The sequence below is a fragment of the Neolamprologus multifasciatus genome, chromosome 23 (genome assembly GCF_963576455.1).
Source record: "Neolamprologus multifasciatus chromosome 23, fNeoMul1.2, whole genome shotgun sequence".
NCBI classification, from domain to species: Eukaryota; Metazoa; Chordata; class Actinopteri; order Cichliformes; family Cichlidae; genus Neolamprologus; species Neolamprologus multifasciatus.
The window spans coordinates 24,391,057-24,412,306 of record NC_140460.1 but is presented as its reverse complement, the minus strand read 5'-3'; the positions used below and the strand labels follow the sequence as shown (position 1 = coordinate 24,412,306).

Here is a 21,250-nt window from a genome sequence, read left to right as displayed (position 1 = left end):
ATTTGTTTTCTAAAACACAATTTTACTCTGTTGGCTGTAAACAGTTCAACAGTTTTATTGTTCTTTAAACATTACTATACAGTCCCCAACAAAAGTTTAAGACCAATTAAAAATGTTTAGTCTCACTCCATTTCTTCTTGTTGCACATTGAAGCTCTACCTGGAACCTTGTTAAGATCCAACCATGCAAAATATGATTTTTTCTTCCATTTTTCGAGTCTTAAACTTTTGATTGGGACTGTATGACCCTAAAAGAGGATATCTGTTTGTACTTTGCAGGTAGACTAAGCGTATTTGAATTGTTTTTATTTTCTTTACTCTCTGAGTGCTACTGTACATAGCGCCGAAGCAGCTGAAAGACTAACAATTGAAAACCATCTTTTTTTTAAAACGAATGTATTGAAATAATTCAGATGCTCCTGCATCTCAGTGATAGAGCTGTGAGTCTCAACTCACTTCCTGCCTTCACAAAGTCTAAACTTTATTAATGTATTAGTTCCTTTTCCAATCTTACTGGCCAAAACTTTTGAAGAACATCCTTTGAATAGTATATTACCTCACAATGATTTTCCTCTCACACTGCAGCATCTGTGTTTTTAGTCTGCATTGTTTAAACTTTCATCTTTGTAAAATCAGTTGCTCTGTTGACAGTACAAGTATCAATAGTTATGATTACATACCCTATTGATACTGATGTTACTTTGCCCAGTTTAGAAGCAGCTGAATAATATCAGTGTAAAACCTGTAACCTTAACAGTGTGTTCGTTCAGTTTACCCTCAGAAGACCCGAACTCTTTCATGGCATGCATTTTTAATTTCTCTTTGCTCTTTGGGCTGATCGGGACCTGATGAATGTAAAAACAAACAATTAGCAGATTTTTTTATTTATTTTTATCCGATTTTTGTTTCTGAGAAAAATAAGATCCACATAAGAGGACATTTGTTTTAAATTTTGATAGAACAGTGGCAGCATAACGTCCTCGTAAGTGGATATCTGACCCTTGTAGAGCAAAATTTTGTATTTTGGTCTAGACAACCCAAAATGTGATGTCCACATATGTGGACGCCAGGTGCTAGGAGGTTAACTTAATTTTATACTTTTTATATAATTTTATAGCAGCTGTTGTTTTAATGCTTTTTATTATAAAGGTAAAGACCAGACGGTATTACTGAAAGAACCCTAACCATCAAATGATGCGATGGTGAGGAAGAAGAACTCCCTTTAAACAGGAAGAAACCTCACAACAGGATCGGGGAGGGGGTGAGTGAAAGAGTACGTTTTTTATACCTTAAAAACAAAGCATGACTGACTCATTTTAATACAAGCATTTATTATACTGATAAAATGAATCCAAACAGTCATTTATGATGATTATTTCTCATGAAGCAAGCAGAATGACATTTTAAATGCTACAGTTTTACAGCAGAGGATACTGAGGGCTTTAAAGTTCACAGTTAATCAAAAAGAAACACTATGTACAAATAAACAGGAGAAAATTTTCCTGTTTATAAATAAACAGGTGAAAAAAATTTTCACCTGTTTCTGAAAGGTGACCGTGCTGTCAAAATCATAGAGGAATCTAAGAGTCGAGTACATAACCTGATGACCTGTATTGAATCGTATCTGTTATTAATCTCTGTCTCTCTTCCACAGCATGTCTTTTATCCTGTCTTCCTTCTCTCACCCCAACCGGTCGCAGCAGATGGCCGCCCCTCCCTGAGCCTGGTTCTGCCGGAGGTTTCTTCCTGTTAAAAGGGAGTTTTTCCTTCCCACTGTCGCCAAAGTGCTTGCTCATAGGGGGTCATATGATTGTTGGGCTTTTCTCTGTATCTATGAAGCGCCTTGAGGCGACATTTGTTGTGATTTGGCGCTATATAAATAAAATTGAATTGAATTGAATTGAATTGAATTAATGTGATGATATAAAACTGACGTTTAACTGGCTGAAATTAAATAAGAGAGCAGTAGGTCTTAAAATATAAAACTTCACCCGTTTGTATTTGATCAAACAGATTTTTTTTCCTGACATTCAAAGCCTTCAACTTTTGGCATTACTCGAGTATGTACAGTAACATATTTATATAAATGTATTTACAGGCAATATGGTAGTTGTTGGTGATATTACTCATGTCTCACCTGGTAACACTTTACTTATGACTGAGTAGTTTTAGCATTTTATAGCCAACAGCATGTGTGGTTTGTTTTTAAATACAATTTTCAGTGAAATACAAGAGAAAGAGAAAGTGATGTATTTTGGTTAGAGTGAAGGTTAAGATTGGATGGGCCCCATGAGATTTCTTTGGTTTTTAAGTGAGCCGCAGCACTCTTGACTTTGGGAATGTGTGCTGGAGAATATTTCGCTTGTAGGAAACATTTTTGTGTACAACTGGTCTAAAGTTTGATCTATAAATTCACAGCAACTGTCCTAGTCTAGAACCAGTTCAGAATAATGGAAGAAATAGATTTTAAAACCAGTTTGAAACATGGTGGCAGATACATGAGGCCAGTAGGCAGGATTTCATCTTATCTAGATAACTCGCTCCAGAGCAACAGGTTTGAAACTAGCATCGCGACTCCTGGAAGATTCCTCTGACCTCTGTGTGTCAACGCCAGGAAGGTCTAAAGTCTTTGTGTTGTGAAATTTGTTTTCTAAAACACAATTTTACTCTGTTGGCTGTAAACAGTTCAACAGTTTTATTGTTCTTTAAACATTACTATACAGTCCCCAACAAAAGTTTAAGACCAATTAAAAATGTTTAGTCTCACTCCATTTCTTCTTGTTGCACATTGAAGCTCTACCTGGAACCTTGTTAAGATCCAACCATGCAAAATATGATTTTTTCTTCCATTTTTCGAGTCTTAAACTTTTGATTGGGACTGTATGACCCTAAAAGAGGATATCTGTTTGTACTTTGCAGGTAGACTAAGCGTATTTGAATTGTTTTTATTTTCTTTACTCTCTGAGTGCTACTGTACATAGCGCCGAAGCAGCTGAAAGACTAACAATTGAAAACCATCTTTTTTTTAAAACGAATGTATTGAAATAATTCAGATGCTCCTGCATCTCAGTGATAGAGCTGTGAGTCTCAACTCACTTCCTGCCTTCACAAAGTCTAAACTTTATTAATGTATTAGTTCCTTTTCCAATCTTACTGGCCAAAACTTTTGAAGAACATCCTTTGAATAGTATATTACCTCACAATGATTTTCCTCTCACACTGCAGCATCTGTGTTTTTAGTCTGCATTGTTTAAACTTTCATCTTTGTAAAATCAGTTGCTCTGTTGACAGTACAAGTATCAATAGTTATGATTACATACCCTATTGATACTGATGTTACTTTGCCCAGTTTAGAAGCAGCTGAATAATATCAGTGTAAAACCTGTAACCTTAACAGTGTGTTCGTTCAGTTTACCCTCAGAAGACCCGAACTCTTTCATGGCATGCATTTTTAATTTCTCTTTGCTCTTTGGGCTGATCGGGACCTGATGAATGTAAAAACAAACAATTAGCAGATTTTTTTATTTATTTTTATCCGATTTTTGTTTCTGAGAAAAATAAGATCCACATAAGAGGACATTTGTTTTAAATTTTGATAGAACAGTGGCAGCATAACGTCCTCGTAAGTGGATATCTGACCCTTGTAGAGCAAAATTTTGTATTTTGGTCTAGACAACCCAAAATGTGATGTCCACATATGTGGACGCCAGGTGCTAGGAGGTTAACTTAATTTTATACTTTTTATATAATTTTATAGCAGCTGTTGTTTTAATGCTTTTTATTATAAAGGTAAAGACCAGACGGTATTACTGAAAGAACCCTAACCATCAAATGATGCGATGGTGAGGAAGAAGAACTCCCTTTAAACAGGAAGAAACCTCACAACAGGATCGGGGAGGGGGTGAGTGAAAGAGTACGTTTTTTATACCTTAAAAACAAAGCATGACTGACTCATTTTAATACAAGCATTTATTATACTGATAAAATGAATCCAAACAGTCATTTATGATGATTATTTCTCATGAAGCAAGCAGAATGACATTTTAAATGCTACAGTTTTACAGCAGAGGATACTGAGGGCTTTAAAGTTCACAGTTAATCAAAAAGAAACACTATGTACAAATAAACAGGAGAAAATTTTCCTGTTTATAAATAAACAGGTGAAAAAAATTTTCACCTGTTTCTGAAAGGTGACCGTGCTGTCAAAATCATAGAGGAATCTAAGAGTCGAGTACATAACCTGATGACCTCTGGTGAAAAGTACAGTACAAGGAGAAGAATGAAGGTCAAAGGAATAGGACTTCCCTTCAGTTTCCATCTCGAAAGTCTGCTGCACTCATCTGAAAAGAAATAAGTAAAAGTAAAAAATGTTTTATTTTTAATATAATGCCAAATTACAACAACAGTTCCCTCAAGGCGCTTTATATTGTAAGGTAAAGAACCTACAATATTACAGAGAAAACAGAAAAACCCAAAAGACAAACTCTTGACACAAAACGTGCTGGCAGTTACAGGGTAACAGGGTTAGCAAGAAAGAAGAGCTTCATGCTTTTATTATCAATGTTCTCATTTCAACAAAATTGAGACAATTTAGGCCAAAATACATCTGGAAAATATTCTCAGCTACATGAAGAACAATGTGTCCTGTAGCCAGTGGTCTAAATCACACAGTACAGAGCTCAACATCATAGAGGCAGACTGGATTACGTGAAAAAGTACAATACTGAGACCAAGCGCAGCTACTGACTCAAATAAAAATAAAAACAGACAGAAACCAGTCAAAACTCATGTCAAAAAAGGATCAGAAACCAGTTCAAAGTCATGCTAGAAATGGGCCAGAAACCAGTTCAAAGTCATGTCAGAAACAGGTCAGAAACCAGTTCAAAGTCATTCTAGAAATTGGCCAGAAACCAGTTCAAAGTCATATCAGAAATTGGCATGTCAGAAGCCAGTCTAAAAACCAGTGGTGCAGTTTAGTTTACTGGTTAGCAGGCACGCATGCCTTATAGCTGAAAGCTTGGGTTTGGTCGACCAGCAATCCTTTGCTTCATCTTTCTTTGCACCCTCTCACCTTCCTATCAAGTCTTGACTGCTAAACTGCCAAATAAATGTTAAAATCTTTAGAAACCCTCCCAAAATCATGCTGGACCCTAAACTTTGAAAATAAGAACGAGGAGCACTGTCCAAATCACGGACGGCGTTGTCCTGTCAGATGGGAAAAAAAATGGAAATAAACCAGGGTGGCCCACACAAGTGAGGATGACGTACTAAACACTTGAGGGAGTTTAAACATTAGTATGGCAACATGCAGCAGGTGTGTCAAAGCTACGCCGACTAAACTAACACACAGCAGTGCAACACTGAAGCTGCATCTACCTGATGGTCAAAGTCTTCGAGATCCAGCAGATTGTTGGCCTGAAAGCAGACCTAGAAGACAGACAGAAACATTGTAGAGGGATAGACAACAGGAACTGATGCAGTAAAGGGGGGCTGGAGCCTGTCCCAACACTAGAAACTGGTGTCCATAAAAGGAAGTCCCTTTTCAATGACATCATGCAGTGCCAAGAGGAAAAAACAAAACAAAAACTGTTTCTCCAGGGGCAGAAGGTCATTTATACTGCCATGTTTTTAAAAAAGAGACAAAGATTACTCAAAATTTCTCTCTCTTTCCATCTCTAAATGACATCAGAGTGTAAAGATTCAGCGCCAGCTGCTTTCAGACGCCATCAATATGCTCCTTCCAAGTGAGGGGAATCACTGCTGATGGGTTTTGGACAATTGTCCCCATTCAGAGCATGCAGAGCAAATTTCCATTAATTTGCATCTTTGCGTAGACAGAAGACAACAGTAACATGTTTTAGGATGTTTGATCTTCAGGTTCACCCTCCTGGTTGTAACAAACTTGATGGTCTTGCCGACAGGACCTCTCGGTTTTGTGGCGACCTCGTTCACCAAAAAGTAAGTGCGCGCACACACACACATACACACATACACACACACACACAACTGACATATTCAAGAGTGGAAACAATGAAAGTGAAGATGAACCAGAATCAGTCCAAATCCTCGGGCTCCTGCTTGTCCGCTGCAATCTGCATACTGCCACAAGGTGGTGCTGAAAGGGCCATCCACACAGAAAGCAGCAAGGTGGTGACTAGAGAGTGAATGACAACCAGCAACTTCAAGTGATGATGGGTAAACTGAGGATTTGAGGACACATGACCAATAAGCATGTGATATTAACTTGTCCGCCATTTTGTCATTGTGACGATGTAGGATCGAGCAAATAAAGTTCCACTCACACATGCTCAGAGACCAGTTGTGAGAGAGAAATCAATTGTGATAGCTGGTGGGAAAATAATTGCTAAAGCCTCAGTTAAACGGACTGACAATTTGGTCCCTGACAACCACCTGTTGCTAGGGAAAAATGCGTATTGCCCATCCGATTGGCAAAGACCTCGTGAGCAGTTGGACTTGTCTACAGACATTGCCCAACTGCTCAAGATCGTTTGCCTTCAAAATAAAAGCGCTGGCAAAGGGTGACAAAGAGTGTCTCTGAAGGTTCTCAGTCATCCAGGTCATCATAGTCTAAAGAGCTTGGAAAGAAAAGCATCTGGACTTAAAGCCACTTCATAAACGCATGGCACAACATAGAAGAACCTCCTCCACAGGACAAGACTCAGCTGTTCATCTGCATCTGAAGGACAAAGGTCGCTCTTTTAAGGATGCCAATGTTCACATTTTGGACAGATGGTTTGAAAAAGAGGAGTGAAAGAAGCCATCTATGTCCACTGTGAACGACTGTCTTTGAACAGAGGTGGTGGTTTACATCTATACTCCAGTTTTGAGATCCCTTCCCAGACACCTTAACAGCCACTCACACCCTGGGCCATCTGACCTCAGTAAATCACATGATAGGGTGGGGCTGGGCTTCACAAGGGGTACACCCGAAACCTTGGCTGATTGTGACCCACACCGTTTTCACACCTTGGACTGTGTGATTTGATAGAGGATCAATTGGGGGTCCATGACCCACTTGTGGACAATACCACAGGGCTGGGACTCTCCACCAATTGCTCTTAGAACTGAAGAAGCTTCTTGGATAGGAGGTGAAACATCTTAACCTCCTAGGACCTGGCGTCCACATATGTGGACATCACATTTTGGGTTATTTAGACCAAAATACTCAAATTTGCTCTACAAGGGCCTGATATCCACTTACGAGGACATTATACAGCTACTGTTCTATCAAAACTTTAAACGAATATCCACATATGTGGCTCTGATTTTTCTTAAAAACAAAAATAAGGTAAAAAAAAAAAAAATCTGGTAATTCTTTGTTTTTACATTCATCGGGCCCCAATATGCCCAAATATCAAAGAGAAATTAAAAATGCATGCCGTGGAAGAGTTCAGGTCCTAGGAGGTTAAAGGAAACTTAAAGAAGTCCAGACGCTTTTTTTCCCAAGCACCCTAGGTTACAAAGATTGCAACTTTTACTTTGAAGGTGAACAGACTTCATTTCTGGTTTGCGTTGTACTTTTTTGAAGTTTTACTACTGCTCGGCTAATACCAAATTAATAGTTTAAACAGTGCTGACTCACCACAGCGTCAATGTCTCTGGGGCTCACGTACTGCTCCAGAGCCTTGTAGTCGTCCGGAGACATCGGCATCATGTTGTCCTGTAGCCTGGACGGGTGTCTGAACCACACGGACACAAACTCTGATTACACGTTAAGTCTTTCTCTTTAGTCGTGATGCGTTTGTTTCTCTCTGCTTACACTTCTGAAACCGAAATGAGCTCCGTCTTCATGTAGCCAGTCTTGTCCGTGTCCTCAAACTCCATCGGTTCAGCAGCTGGAAGGTAAATGAAGCTTGGATGAAGGTCTGCAGAGTATCAGAGTATTTATGGGCGAAAACCAAACGTGACGGCAGCTCTTACCCTCTGATGGTTTGGGGTAGTACTTCCCAAAGGCTTTGTCTTTGGGTATGTTGGGGTAGAGGAAGCGAAGCGGGTTCTCTGGGATGTTTTCCGCTGCCATTACCTTGTAGGTGCGGATGATGTCGGGGAGCGAGACGGCGGAAAGCTCCTTCTTCGTGTACGGCTCCACAGAGTGGAAGACCGGCTTGTCTGCGTGGAAAAAGAGACCGATGATATTAAATCTGAGGACTAAACCTCCTTCAAACTTACTTCTTGCACAGGACATCAAGGCTATTGGTTCATGTGGTTTGATTTGAAGTCGTAGAGAAATCTCCCAAAGTAAAAATGTCTCGTCAGCCACTAGAGTGCAGCCGCATCTTTAGAGACGTTTAATCATGAAACCCTTCAAAATTTCAAGTTTTGTGTTGTTGAAAGTGTAAATGAAGGTCAAATGAAGTGACTTTATCTCATTACCGTGGACGTCGTGTTCGATCCAGGTGAAGGTGATGGCTCCCTCTCGGCTGCTCTCGCTGAACCTGAGCAGGAAGGTGCCCGGACACTTGTCAGTCAGCAGAGCCTTCTCCCTCTCCTTACTGATGAATCCCATGATGCAGCTGCAGGAGGAGAAAACAAACAAACTCACATTTACCGTTTAAATTCTCCCCCCACGGACTCACAGCTTCACTAGAGCGCCACTCACCCATCGTTCCAGAGGGACAGCAGGTGTCTTTTGATCAGATCCAGGATACCTTCAATCCACAACCAGAAAGGGAACGCCTTCTCGTTTGCGCTCTGCTGCTGGACGAATCAGAAAGTCTGGTTCAATGCACGATGAATAAAAGCGATTAGAGGCGAATATTTGTTGGCTCAGATCACGAGGCGGCCGCTCCAGAGTCAAGGCTTTGGAGCAAGCTGCCTGAGGAGGCTGCAGCCATGGGAACGTGGCTCAAGCGTCAGTTATACTCAAAGCTTTTAAAGATTGTTTTAATGTTATTTGGGAGTAAACTTAGGGCCAATAGAAAAGAAGCTGATGACAAAGATACCCACTTGTTAGATGGATATAGATGCAGACACTGATATAAATACACTATGTTGCCAAAAGTATTCACTCAGCCATCCAAATCTTAAAATTCGGGTGTTTCAGTCATTTCCATGGCCACGACTGGATAAAATCCACCACCTGTGCATGCAGACTGTTTATACAAACATTTGGGTCGCTCTGAGGAGCTCAGTGAATGAATGACTGAATGAGTCCAGCATGGTATTGTGACAGGATGCCACCTGTGCAACAAGTCCAGGCATGAAATTTCCTTACTACTAAATATTCCAGTCAGCTGTGGGATGCAGACTTTCTCCAAAGTCAATCACCAAAGACTGCCAATGTAAAGTGTCAGATGCAGTGGTGTAAAGCACTCCACCACTGGACTCTAGAGCAGTGGAAACGTGATCTCTGGAGCGAAGAATCACAGTTTTCAGTCTAGACCAGGGGTCGGCAACCTGCGGCTCCTTAGTCCTTATACTGTGGCTCCGCGTGGTTTGGGAAAATAAATGACAAGTATTTAGCTGAAGTGTATTTTTTGTGTTAGTTCTTTTTAAACTTGTAGTTTTAAATTGGAAGATTATTGTGATTTTGAAATATAAAAATAAAATTATATTTTATTATTTTCCGTCGCTCAAAATAAGCGCCACACTCGCGGAAGCCGGTATACCCGCCGAAACGCCGTGCATTTATCCAGACTTTCAACCCCAGGTAGGCCAATTATGGATCTTCGGATCCACATTATGTCAGCAGCTCCACCGTGAACTGTGTTAAAAACAAACACCGCTCACGCCTCACAGATGACAGCTTACAGTCCTGCGTAAAGATGAAAGTGACACTGTGCGCAGAGGTTCAGGAGCAGAGGTTCCGTTGTAAACATATCACAGCAGACCCAACGATGTTTCCATGAACACGCTTTTCGGCATCTCTTTATTGACCACTTTTCACACACGGTTGCTGTACGCATACAGCCGGCTGTAGCTTTTCAGCTCACAGCCCAACAACACAACAGCAGAGAGAGCACAGACTTCAAAGGAGGCTGCAGACCACGCCCCGCCGCACACATTTACCAGGTAAAATAAATATAAGTAAATAAATACATATTTATACAGAATTTTGCAAATATTTGTTTTTAATTTTTTTAGTAAATAGCCTGTATTTATATAGCGCTTTACTAGTCCCTAAGGACCCCAAAGTGCTTTACACATTCAGTCATCCACCCATCACACACTGGTGATGGCAGCTACATTGTAGCCACAGCACACTGACAGAGGCGAGGCTGCCGGACACTGGCGCCACCGGGCCCTCTGACCACCACCAGTAGGCAACAGGTGAAGTGTCTCGCCCAAGGACACAACGACTGAGACTGTCAGAGCCGGGGCTCGAACCGGCAACCTTCCGATTACAAGACGAGCTGCCAGCTCTTGACCCACAATCGCCCCGTTGCATAGGAGCATAGTGCTTTTTTCCAATTATTTTTTAAAATTCAGGTCAAGGCTCTGCTACGCTCCAAAAGTCCAAAGGCGATATAAGGGTGGCACACAACAGTTTTTCTTTGCTACATGGATCATTTTCCTTTTTGTTATATTTCTTTAAGAGTTCAAAATGTGTTAATTACATAAATAAAATGCAGTTTTCTCTGTAGCACTTCATGGATTTCATAAGCAACACACTTTAGTTGTTCACACAAAGCATAAAGGTAAAAAACAATATATAGAGTGTTATCTTCATTTTAGATGTCAAAAAGTATTTGCGGCTCCCAGTGTTTTCCTTTGCGTAGAAACCGGGTCCAAATGGCTCTTTGGGTGTTACAGGTTGCTGACCCCTGGTCTAGACGGTACTTGTCTGACTGCATTGTGCAAAGTGTAAAGTTTGTTGGAGCGGTTATTATGATGTGGGTTGTTTTTTAGGAGTTGGGCTCAGACCCTTAGTTCCAGTGACAGGAACTAAGAGGGTTCAGCATATCAAGACATGTCGGACAATATCATGTTCTCAGCTTTGAACAGTTTGCGGATGGTCCCTTCCTGGTACAACATGACTGTGCATCAGTGCACAGAGTAAAGTCAATGAAGACATCGATGAGTGAGCTTGGTGTGGAAGAACTTGACTGGCCTGCACAGAGTCCTGTCCTCAAATCAACAGTTTGACCTCACAAATGTGCTTCTGGAAGAATAGTAAAAAATTCCTCAAAACACTCCTAAACCTATGGAAAGCCTTCCCAGAAAAGATGAAGCTGTTATAGCTGCAAAGGGCCAACATCATATCAAACCTTATGGATTAAGAATGGGGCGTCACTCAAGTTGATATATGTGTGTGAAGGCAGACGAGTGAGTACTTTTGGCAGGACAGTGTATCAAACAGTCTTTACAGACTTTTATTTGTAACTTTTACATCAACACCTGCATAATTGCATTTTTTTTTTTTAAGTTTTAACCTTTGTGATTGTTACGTTGCCCTCTGAGTCTCCTGGTTTTGAATATAAATGAAATCATTATCAGCTGGATAAATGAGGCTTATCAGACTATGGCTCACCTTGCAGAACTTGGTCCAGGGGATGAGTCCCTCCGGGTTCCTCTGAGCTTTGGTTCCTTCACAGAAAAACAACCAGGTACAAACATCTGCAGGTTATTCATGTGTGCTGCAGGTAGAAGTTTATTAGCACAGCAGTAACAGTCGGCCATTTGTTGACTTTGAGCCATTCGTTTTGGTCTGCAGCTTTCTGAGCCTCGGATGGTCTTATATTTCATCAGTAGTAAAGAAACGACAGATTGAGGGTTAAGAGCTTTAGTTATAGTTAAGGTTTAAGCCTGTTATGAATAAAACAGAGACTTTAAAAGATATTTAGTGGCCTTAAATTTTCTTAAAACGTTACCACATGTTATTTTTGTGCGTCTCACCGAGCAGTTTATCAGCGAGCATGTTGAGCTGCTCCTGGTTCAGGCCTCGCTTGGTGACGGAGGAGAACTGCCAGCTGAGCACCTCGGAGAGCTGAGACCACTTCGCCGCAGGAGGGGAGAGGAAGAACTTCAGGTTCTGGAAAACATGACAGTTGGAGATCGATAAGGGACAAAAACGAGGGTACGTGGAGGTGCTAGGAGCGGACTGAAATCAAAGCGTGTTCTCACTTTGGGCTCCGTGGTCAGCATGTTGTACCAGAGGATGGAGGCCCAGCCGCTGGGAAGCTGGCAGACGTTGGAGATGACGACCACGGGCAGAGAAATGGCCTAGAAATAAAAAAAACGACAGGAGGAAGCAGCAGGGTTTAATCTCCTCTATCAACTCCAGTTTAATTCTGAGCATGAACAAAGGGCAGGCGGCGGGTCTCACCTCAAGTTTGATGTCGAGTCCGGACTGGTTGAGCTGCAGCTCCGACTCAAAGCTGAGCGAGTGGAGCTCCTCGGTGACGATCAGAGGACCCTGAACACCCAGAGACACACTCAGCTTACCCAAAATACATAAGACCCTTCCCCAAGCCTCTGCAGGATGCATGCAACGTTCCTGTAACTAAACTTCACTCTACATCACCAAACTACCACCACATCAAATGTAGTTTACAATCTTTCTCCAACAAAACAAACTATGTGTCCATATCTGTCCTTACGTCACATTTACAGAGGTTACATATAAAGTGGAATAAGGTTCCTCATATAGCTATGTAAGCTGTAATGCGTGACAATGAATTCTTATCTTTTTCTAGTGTGCATTACATATAAAATGATTTTTTAGGCCACTGTTAGTTCTATAAAATCCCTTCAATTTTTTCTAAAGAACTTTTATTTTGAAGCATTCGCACTAACATGTCCTGGGAAGCTGAAACGGTGATTTTCATGTGACATTCGGCCTGGACAGCATTACTAATTTAATGGTTATATTCCACCACACAAAAGAATAAGCGCAGAGAAGGAGGGCGCGCTCCTACAGCTAAAGAAGAGGAAGAAAAAACATCCAGGTAGACGAGTCTGTTGCATATTGAAGGCCTCTATGATGACTGTAAAACAGCCAGTATGTGACCTGCAGTCTCAAACACACAGAGCAGGTTTGTGTATTATATAGAATAAAGTTTTAAAGGCTCTTACGTCATTTGTTCTGTTTCCAGGTCCTTTCTGTTCTTTGAGTTGCTGTATGGAGATTAAGTTGGAAAGGCGTCACTATTAGGGTGTCTAAGAAATCTTCCTATATAATAAAAACAATATATAACCAGTGGAAGGGAATACTGTGGGTTTAATACTAAGACACTGATTTTACCAAATGTCTGAACTCTGCTGCCAGACTGCCGTTGGACTCCTCCATGTTCATGACTTTGGTGTTTGTCCCCAAAATGTTAAACCTCCTGAACCTGATTCAAAGATGATCAATGGAAAGCTATTAATCAGCTGTGTTACTGAATAACACGTTATATATTTCAATATGTATGAATGGATTTCAGACGCACCCTTTCTTCTCTGTAACATCCCTGAGGAGAAAAAAAAAAGTGTTACATATTTGGAAACATGGCAGTATGATGATTCAAAGCGGCAAAAGCAAAGGTGAGAATTTGCTTACTTATCAAACAGGGCCTTGACTTTGAGCTGGTAGTTAAACTCTTGCAGTTTCACCAGAAACCTGAACAGAAAGGAAACGAGACTGAAACAGGAAGCTGACGCACACCAACGGATAAACATCACCTGACGCAATTTCTGCGTTTTCAATTCATTTGGGTACAAAACAAAGAAGGAAAAATTCTTATTTTATTTATTTTGTGGGATGAAGAACTCTCTTTTAACAGGAAGAAACCTCCAGCAGAGCAAGCTCAGGGATGTATAGATAGTATGGATACCAATGTTGGTATCAGTATTGGATCAATACCAAGCACGACAGGACCAAGAGTGTAATAAACTGGTTTTGTTTTATTTATTTTTAGAAATTATATAAATTATTCTATAAATTATATAAATGTAAAAATGATTTAGTGGTCAGGGCAGAAAGACACGTAAACACTTCACATTTAACTTCTTACCGAAGTTTCACCGTAAACTGGACGCCTGTTTTCAACACCAGTGGTCTCTGTGGGTGGGTGGGCATGCAAGGCTGCCTCTCTACAACTAGAGAGCTTCACACAGATCAGAATCCAGGTTAACAGTCAATAGGACTCAGCAATAATAATGATAATAATAACAATAACAATAAAGAGTGAAGGCTTTCATACTTGGAGAGCAGGTTTTTGAGGAGCTCCAGAGCTCGGGCTTCCAAGTAAGCCTTCTTCCCTGTGATGGGGTCGTTCTCATAAGTGAACTTCTGCTCCAGCTCCTGCAGCTTCTTCAGGTGCTGACGGACCTGCTGCAGACTCTCCGCTACTGCCGTGAACCTGCAGGAGGGCGAGGACAGAAGATCAGTTAACACACCAACATAAAAGGTTGTCAACAGATGAAGCAACCAGTCAACCGAAGAACTGTTCATGAACTGGACCTTGGATTACTTTTAGTTCTCCATTTACTTTCAGTCATTTATCTCCTCCACTTAGGATCTTTCCATATCGTTTAGTGACCACTTTCATCTGTTTATCTACCATGTAACATCTTTTATCAAACTATTTTAACATCTTATTAAACCCCTTTAGCCTTTCTTCTCAAACAGGTTCACATCCTCGCAGGTGTTTAATCAAAATGAACTGATGAAAGAAAACTGATGGAAAAATTAAGAGGTAGATGAGGAAGGTGAGGGAAATATTAAATATAGGTGGAAGAATGAAAAAGATACTAAGATTGATGGCTAAGCAGAAGAGGAAGTGAAGAAAGAGGCGGTTAAAGAGAAAGAGATGGGATGGAGAGGGCAGCTCACCAGTTCTGCAGCTGGTCCACGCAGGCGTTGGGCGGGCCACCGATGCAGGCGATCTTCTGACGCTGCTTCCAGTCGGGCAGCTCCTCGGAGATCAACTCTGCCAGCAGGGCCTGAGTGACGTTCAGCAGCTCGTTCAGCCCAAGCACAGCGTCCTAAAAAAACCAAAACAAAAAAAAACAACCCACACCCAAGAGTCCATCGCATCAGTCACATCAAATGTCCTGTTATGGCGTTTAAAACTCCTCAGAAAGAAAAAGTTTATAAGATCAAAATGACTTTATTGTTACAACCCAGTGACCTCAAAGGGATTATATGTTAGTCGTGTTTCTCGTCACCTGACGCTTGGCTTTCAGCTCAAAGCACATCCTCCCGACTGTCATCTTCTCCTTCTCCAGCTCCTTCACCGTCATGCCGTTCATTTCATTCTCTGCGGAGGAAGAAGGAAAAAAAAATCCACACAATTGAAACTTGGAAGCAACATAGATTAAATGTTAATATGAAGTTTTAAGACCATTTAATATATGTCAGTTTGGAAAAGCCCTTTCACTCTGTAATTTTACCAACACAAGCTACTTTGTTCCAATTTTTTAAGATCAGAATAAACAGATCTGACCAATCAGATCACCGCATCTGGCAACAAGTGCGCTTTAGCTCAAAACCTCAAAACTCAGTCAGCTTTCTGAAATTATTTCTCTGCCTCCAAGAACTCAAATTGCCCCTTGACATCTTGATCTTCACTGTATTACCAAAAGTATTTCCTCAGCCATCCAAATCACTGCAATCACATTTTGGGGTTTGGCTCTACAGCTGAGCCTGGACGAGTTTGCTGATTTCCTCACCTCTGTTCTTCAGTGTGTTGACTTTGAAGTCGTACTCGTCCTGCAGGTCTTCTACGTTCTTAATGTTCTGATCCACCACCTGAAAAAGTCAAAGGAACCGAGCCCGTTAGAGATTTTCCAGCAGAGCCGGGCCAACCTCGAGCTGGGACCTACACCCGGCGTATAGTTTTACCTGGACTATGTGCTTCATCTCTTTCACTTTGTTGTCCAGCTTCTGTTTCTCTACCACCATGGCCGACACTGCCCCATCGGTCTCATCCTACCGAAACAAACGTCACACATTTTAACGTCTCCGAAACAGAAACAGGTTTAGACTCTTTGGGATCTTGAAAAGTAAAACTGAATTCAGATATTAATTTAGACATAGAGGTTAAAGTTCTGCTAAACAACAACATCAGATCAAGATTACACCCACTCCAAGTGTCTCAATCTTAAGACAAAATCTGCTCTCCTTAGCTAACATTAAGCATCATTATCACGGAGTATATCATAGTTTTGATAGCAAAACTGCATCAATCTTAATGTATGTGGTGTAGATGAACAGAAACCCGTGCTGCTACCCTCATGTTTGATCAGATTTCTAGATAAGGCATTTAAAAGTAAAAACAAAGAAGAGGGAAGAAAACCGAGAATCGCAAAACATGCTAAATAAAGAAGGAACACTTGCTGTAGTTTTAAGGTGTTCAGACTTTTCAGGTATTTGACATGTGTTCTGACTTGTAGACGTATCACTTGGGTCATAGTTTTGTCCACTGATCTGTCTGCAGAGGAGCAAATTTTAGCCAGTTTCTCATCAGGGCCAAAAACATCACTCTGGGATCGATGAGGATATCACAGGCAAGTATTTTCTTTTCCAGGCATGTCCCACCGGGAGAGGCCCCAGGGCAGACCCAGGACACAGCTGGCATGGCTTGGTGTTCCTCCAGATAAGTGGAGGAGGTGGGTGGAGATGGCTTGGGAGAGGGAGGCCTGGGCATCTGTGCTTGGGCTGCTGCCCCCGCGACCCGGCCCCGGATAAGCGGAAGAAGATAGATGGATGGACAGATGGTATTTCCTTTTAAATTAAAAGTAATTTATCCCACAAGCGTTGCAGTTTTATACATTACAAAAAAAATAGGTATAAGGGGTGTAATGAAGTAGATCCTTTCTATCTTTTAGATCTAGAAGGTCGCTTTAATGTTCTGATTACGGCTTGTGGCTGTGAAATAGAAATTTCTGTGTAAGAGTGGAAAGATGAAAAATTACTGGGGAAAAAAAACAAAAATAGGATTTTTTTTTTTTTACTCTGTGAGAGTAAGAGAATATAAATAGCATGAAGATGAAATGGTTTATTTAATGCACTAAAGTTATAGTACATAAGAAAAAAAGCTGATTCTGAGGTTGTTTCTGTTGATTTTTCATTTTGAAGAATGAGAACTCAGTCCCTGTGTGCATATTGGGCTTTGAGTCATAGAGCATGCAGACATGTATGCACCGTGCATCAGCATGATTTTGAAGCATTCAAGCAGCCATTAAGTTGGAAAAGTAATACAATTCTTATCATTTCTTCAGCTATTTTTGTCTTGAAAGCATCTTTTCTCTTGCATTAAGTTGCATCTGGTAGGATTTCAGATGGTCTACGAGCACCAGAAGCTGGCTGTAATCCACCTATAAGCTGTTTGAATCTTGAACACTCGTTTATAACTTAAACCCCAGATGTGTGAGCCTAAAAGTAAATGTGTATTTAAAGCCAGAGTTTGATTAATGGAAGGATTTAGATCTGTCGGGTGTTACTCTGCTGTTATAGTTATGTTCTAACAACGAAACCGAGCTGCAGCTTTTACCTCGGTGCTCTTTGCAATCTCCAGTATCTTCAGCTCCTCCTTCAGGTTTCTGGAGATGATCATGGCCATGTGGACGGGATCTTCCTGGAAGCGATCCTGGAGAGAGAACCGCTCGTACTTTTAGTTACATAAAGGAATTTAACCTGCCTCACACAGAAGTGTTTCCAATCCAGGGTCGGACCTGCAAGTTCCTCTTGATCTTGCGAATGTTGTGCTGCAGCAGGAAGTTGTTCTCCAGAGCGAAGCGGCTGTGTTGGTCGTCCAGCTGAGCGAGAAGGTCGTGGAAACGAACGGTGGCCAGAGAGTCCTGCATGGCCACCGTGTCCCTGAGGAGACCACAGTAACTCTTTGAGTAGCATGAACAGAAGACGCTCAGTTTGGGGTTAACCTTGAAAGGGTTACAAATTGGTTTTCAGCAAATGCTGTGCTTCAACAAAACCTTTATTCAAATATTGAGAAGTCCATGATTATCAGTCTCATTAGCTCAAACCCTTTTGCTTTGGTCTGATAAAAATCTAGCAATGGAACCGTTAATGAACAGATGCTGAAATGATGACGAAGGACAGGTATTTCTGCACTTTTACAACCAGGATTTTATGGGCTGTGAGGACTTTTTCCCCCACATGTAATTAACTTTGTGCAGCTGAACCAAAACTCTCAATATGCACAATCCCTGCATTGTGGATACAATGTCGTGAAGCTTTCCATATCCTTGGTGACCCTGTTGTTTTCAAGTGCAGGACCATAGATCCAGATCCACGTCCACAAGTGTGAGCTCGCTTCTGTTTGGTCTACGATGCCGATACAAATGCACCTACAGTTTTCTTTTCCATCAGGACATCCAGTTTAACTTTTCCTCTTTTTATTGTATGGAGGGGATATGCCAGATAAAAAAAATTCAGGTAGATCGGTACAGGTATTACAATAAAAACAACTTTTTAATGGTTCAAACGAGTCGATGAGAAACGTGTGCCAAAAAAAAAAAAAAAAAAGACGCTGCCCTTTATTCGGACTTCTTACCAGTCGATGCTTTCGATCCACTTGCTCAGGTACTGCCGGATGTCCATGGGGAACGAGTCATCGTACAGCTGATCCACCTGCTCCAGGTACTTGCTGTCCAGCATCTGAAGCTGGCCCCACTGCGCCATCTTCTGGTGAATGAAAGCAGCTCTGTCAGGACATTTTTTGCGCGACGTGGCACAGTCAACGTAAAAGACAGGAGAGTCTAAAAGCTGCATTCTTACTAATGAACAGCAGGGGTAACCTGTGAGGTAGCCTCTTCCCCTGCTCAGTGATGCCAATAAAATAAACTCTCTTGGTGCGTTTTTTCACTAAAATCTGTATTTTCACATCTTGCTAATTAAACATGAACTTAATTTTATTGCTTTTTATCTGTGTTAGTGTCAGAAATAAAAGGTAATCAGTGCCCCTCAGTTTCAAAACAACAGATAGGTGATGGCCAAATTGCTCAGCTTCATGATTTTCCTAAAAAAAAAAAAACAGAAGGTGGCTACATATATACAGGCTTTTCTACCGAGCATCAGCAAGATTATTCACCATTTTAGTTTCACAGTTAAGAAATGTTAAAGTGTTTTTTCTGTCATACATATCCTGTTTCGTGGTGGATGTTCATATGAAACATGCACCAGAGCTTCAAATAATGAGGACAGTGTATGTGCGAGTAATCGCTGTAGCCTCAGACTGCTCTAAATACTCAGTTTCAATTATTTATTTTCCTACTCTTTGATCTTTATGATGTCATGGAGGGCACATATCTCTAACATGTGCAACAAAAGCCTTGATAGTGAGGGGCAGCCAATCAGAGAAAAGTCAGCTTAAAAGTGAAGGAGCTAAAACAGCTTAGACAAAGGATGAACTGGAGACCAAGTATGAGATAAATAAGGATTATTCTGATCTGGGAATCATGCAAAGCTACTCTAGCAGAGTCCAGGAGTGAAATTATGGAGCTGGAAATAAGCAGAAAAAGTCTGATTTTATATACTTTTTCACTGGTGTGTCATCAAAGACTGAAGAAAACCCTAGCTGGGTTATTAAACTCCCACAAACGCAGATCATGTGTGTAAATTTATCGACATGTATGTCACATTTCTGTCTGCAGTCTTCAGCTGTAGACACACAACAGTTAATAAAAACATACAGAATCTATTATCATGAGGCTGTGAGATAAAAGTGGCAGAAATCTGAGACTTTTTTAAAAACCCTTTAATGGGAATTTACGCTTTTTGAGAATTCGCTAGACGTGGATACTCAGTTAAAGTTTATATACAGTGTAGATGTGTATAATAATCCTGAATAAATAAAGGAAACATTTTTTAGTCATTTGTTCAGAGCTTGGTTTTCCAATAAGTCATCTTAAACCCATAAATATATGAGGATAATTCAATAATTTGAAGATCTAATTGAAAATATTTTTTTATTTCTGACTCTCCTTGCATCACTGTGGACAGAAGACAAAAGTCAGGAAGCTCCAAAACATTTTTCTCACTACAGAAAACCAGCTGCTTGTTTACAGTGTGAGAAATTGTGAAATTATAAGTGCTGACTCGAGGATTGTCACGGGCTGCCACCCACCTCCTTCCTGGCTCAGTTCTACTCTGACTTAAGATCCGAAAGTAAAAGCAAAGAAAGATGTGTGTGTGATGATGTAAAGGAACATCCAACACTGATTTCTGTTAAAAGCAGCTGAATTTCATAGACACTGAAGCTCAAACTGTAATTAGCTGCACAGATTAATTCCCATATTGTAAAACAGGATTGTTTGACAGCTAAAGAAGAGACAAATTAACCTTTTTGTTGTTTACTTTTTTTTTTTTTAATCAAACGCAATCTTATCTGTGTTTATCTTGTTCTAAGTGGCTAAACCTGAATGTAGGAGGCGTCTAAGGTCAGCTTAGGTTTCAATTTCCCCACAAATGCGACTCTGCCTCCAGCATCAGTTAAAAAATATATCATTAAGAGTATTTAAACGTATGTGTATCTATATATATATATGACCTAATTCCACATTCATAATACGATTATATCCAATAAATCCATTTCACAGCTTTAATTTTTAATCTTTCTGGCTCCCCAAGTCACTTAAGGCAGCCCTGTGGTCCTTTCCAGCTCTCATCAGCCAAACTCTAATCGGTAATCTGTCTTTTTTAAGATTCAAGCAGAGCCCCTTATTTTAACGTCTAACAATACAAGACTCAATAGATTCTCTATATGTTGGTGCCTCACCTGAGAGATCGGCATATACAATAATTCATCTGGTGTTACACATCGACTAAGATCCCGACTTTTACACTGGGTTGACAGGTAATTATTTACGTTTCGGACCCCTAATGGTTGGAGGTATGGACGTAAGCGTGTAAAAAGTTAAGATTTGATTTAAATAACGGCTACGGACAGATACACAAATATGAACACATACACAGAGGAACTCTTATATCGCGTAAACTGCCATCAAGTGTTTGCAGGAGTCGTTTTTTTATTAAGCATTACCGATTAGCAACGTCAAGTTTAAGTGCTCTCCTAGCACGGCTTGCTGTATAAAGGGGTCACAGAGGCGATTTATATATAACAACGTCACCTTTTGAACATGTAAGTCGTGTAACTTACCTTTAATGTAAAGGTAACGTGTACAAGCTTCCACGGGAAGTAAGTTGTTTCCGAAAACGCTTGAGTCCCTAAATGTGCCTAACAAGCCACACAGCTCTCCTACCTTTTTTCTACTCCGGTGGCGCAGCTTACTTTACGGAAACACTATCAGCCAATCACCGCACACCATTTACGACAAGCCCCCGCCTT

General features: G+C 40.7%; 1 protein-coding gene across 6 annotated transcripts; it reads right to left on the bottom strand.

The window, feature by feature from the left end:
• Window positions 1–844: 844 nt before the first annotated feature.
• On the bottom strand, window positions 845–21,185 carry LOC146491648 (signal transducer and activator of transcription 1-alpha/beta-like). Of its 6 annotated transcripts, XM_085150744.1 has the most exons (25): window positions 21,062–21,185; window positions 18,458–18,588; window positions 17,619–17,763; window positions 17,438–17,533; window positions 15,787–15,873; window positions 15,615–15,693; window positions 15,111–15,202; window positions 14,776–14,927; window positions 14,144–14,302; window positions 13,955–14,047; window positions 13,501–13,560; window positions 13,391–13,411; window positions 13,204–13,294; window positions 13,035–13,076; window positions 12,286–12,375; window positions 12,084–12,182; window positions 11,856–11,991; window positions 11,491–11,546; window positions 8,620–8,717; window positions 8,394–8,533; window positions 7,941–8,129; window positions 7,780–7,855; window positions 7,603–7,699; window positions 5,376–5,426; window positions 845–4,339 (listed from the first exon to the last, which is right to left on the bottom strand). In XM_085150744.1, exons 2-25 carry the CDS (start codon window positions 18,583–18,585, stop codon window positions 4,307–4,309), a joined length of 2,310 nt encoding a protein of 769 aa, XP_085006870.1. In that variant the 5' UTR covers window positions 18,586–18,588; window positions 21,062–21,185; the 3' UTR covers window positions 845–4,306. The 6 variants fall into 6 exon arrangements, with proteins under 6 accessions (XP_085006870.1, XP_085006871.1, XP_085006872.1 ...); XM_085150745.1 differs by lacking the exon at window positions 5,376–5,426; XM_085150746.1 differs by lacking the exon at window positions 5,376–5,426 and having other exon boundaries at window positions 8,620–8,714.
• Between the last annotated feature and the right edge of the window lie 65 nt (window positions 21,186–21,250).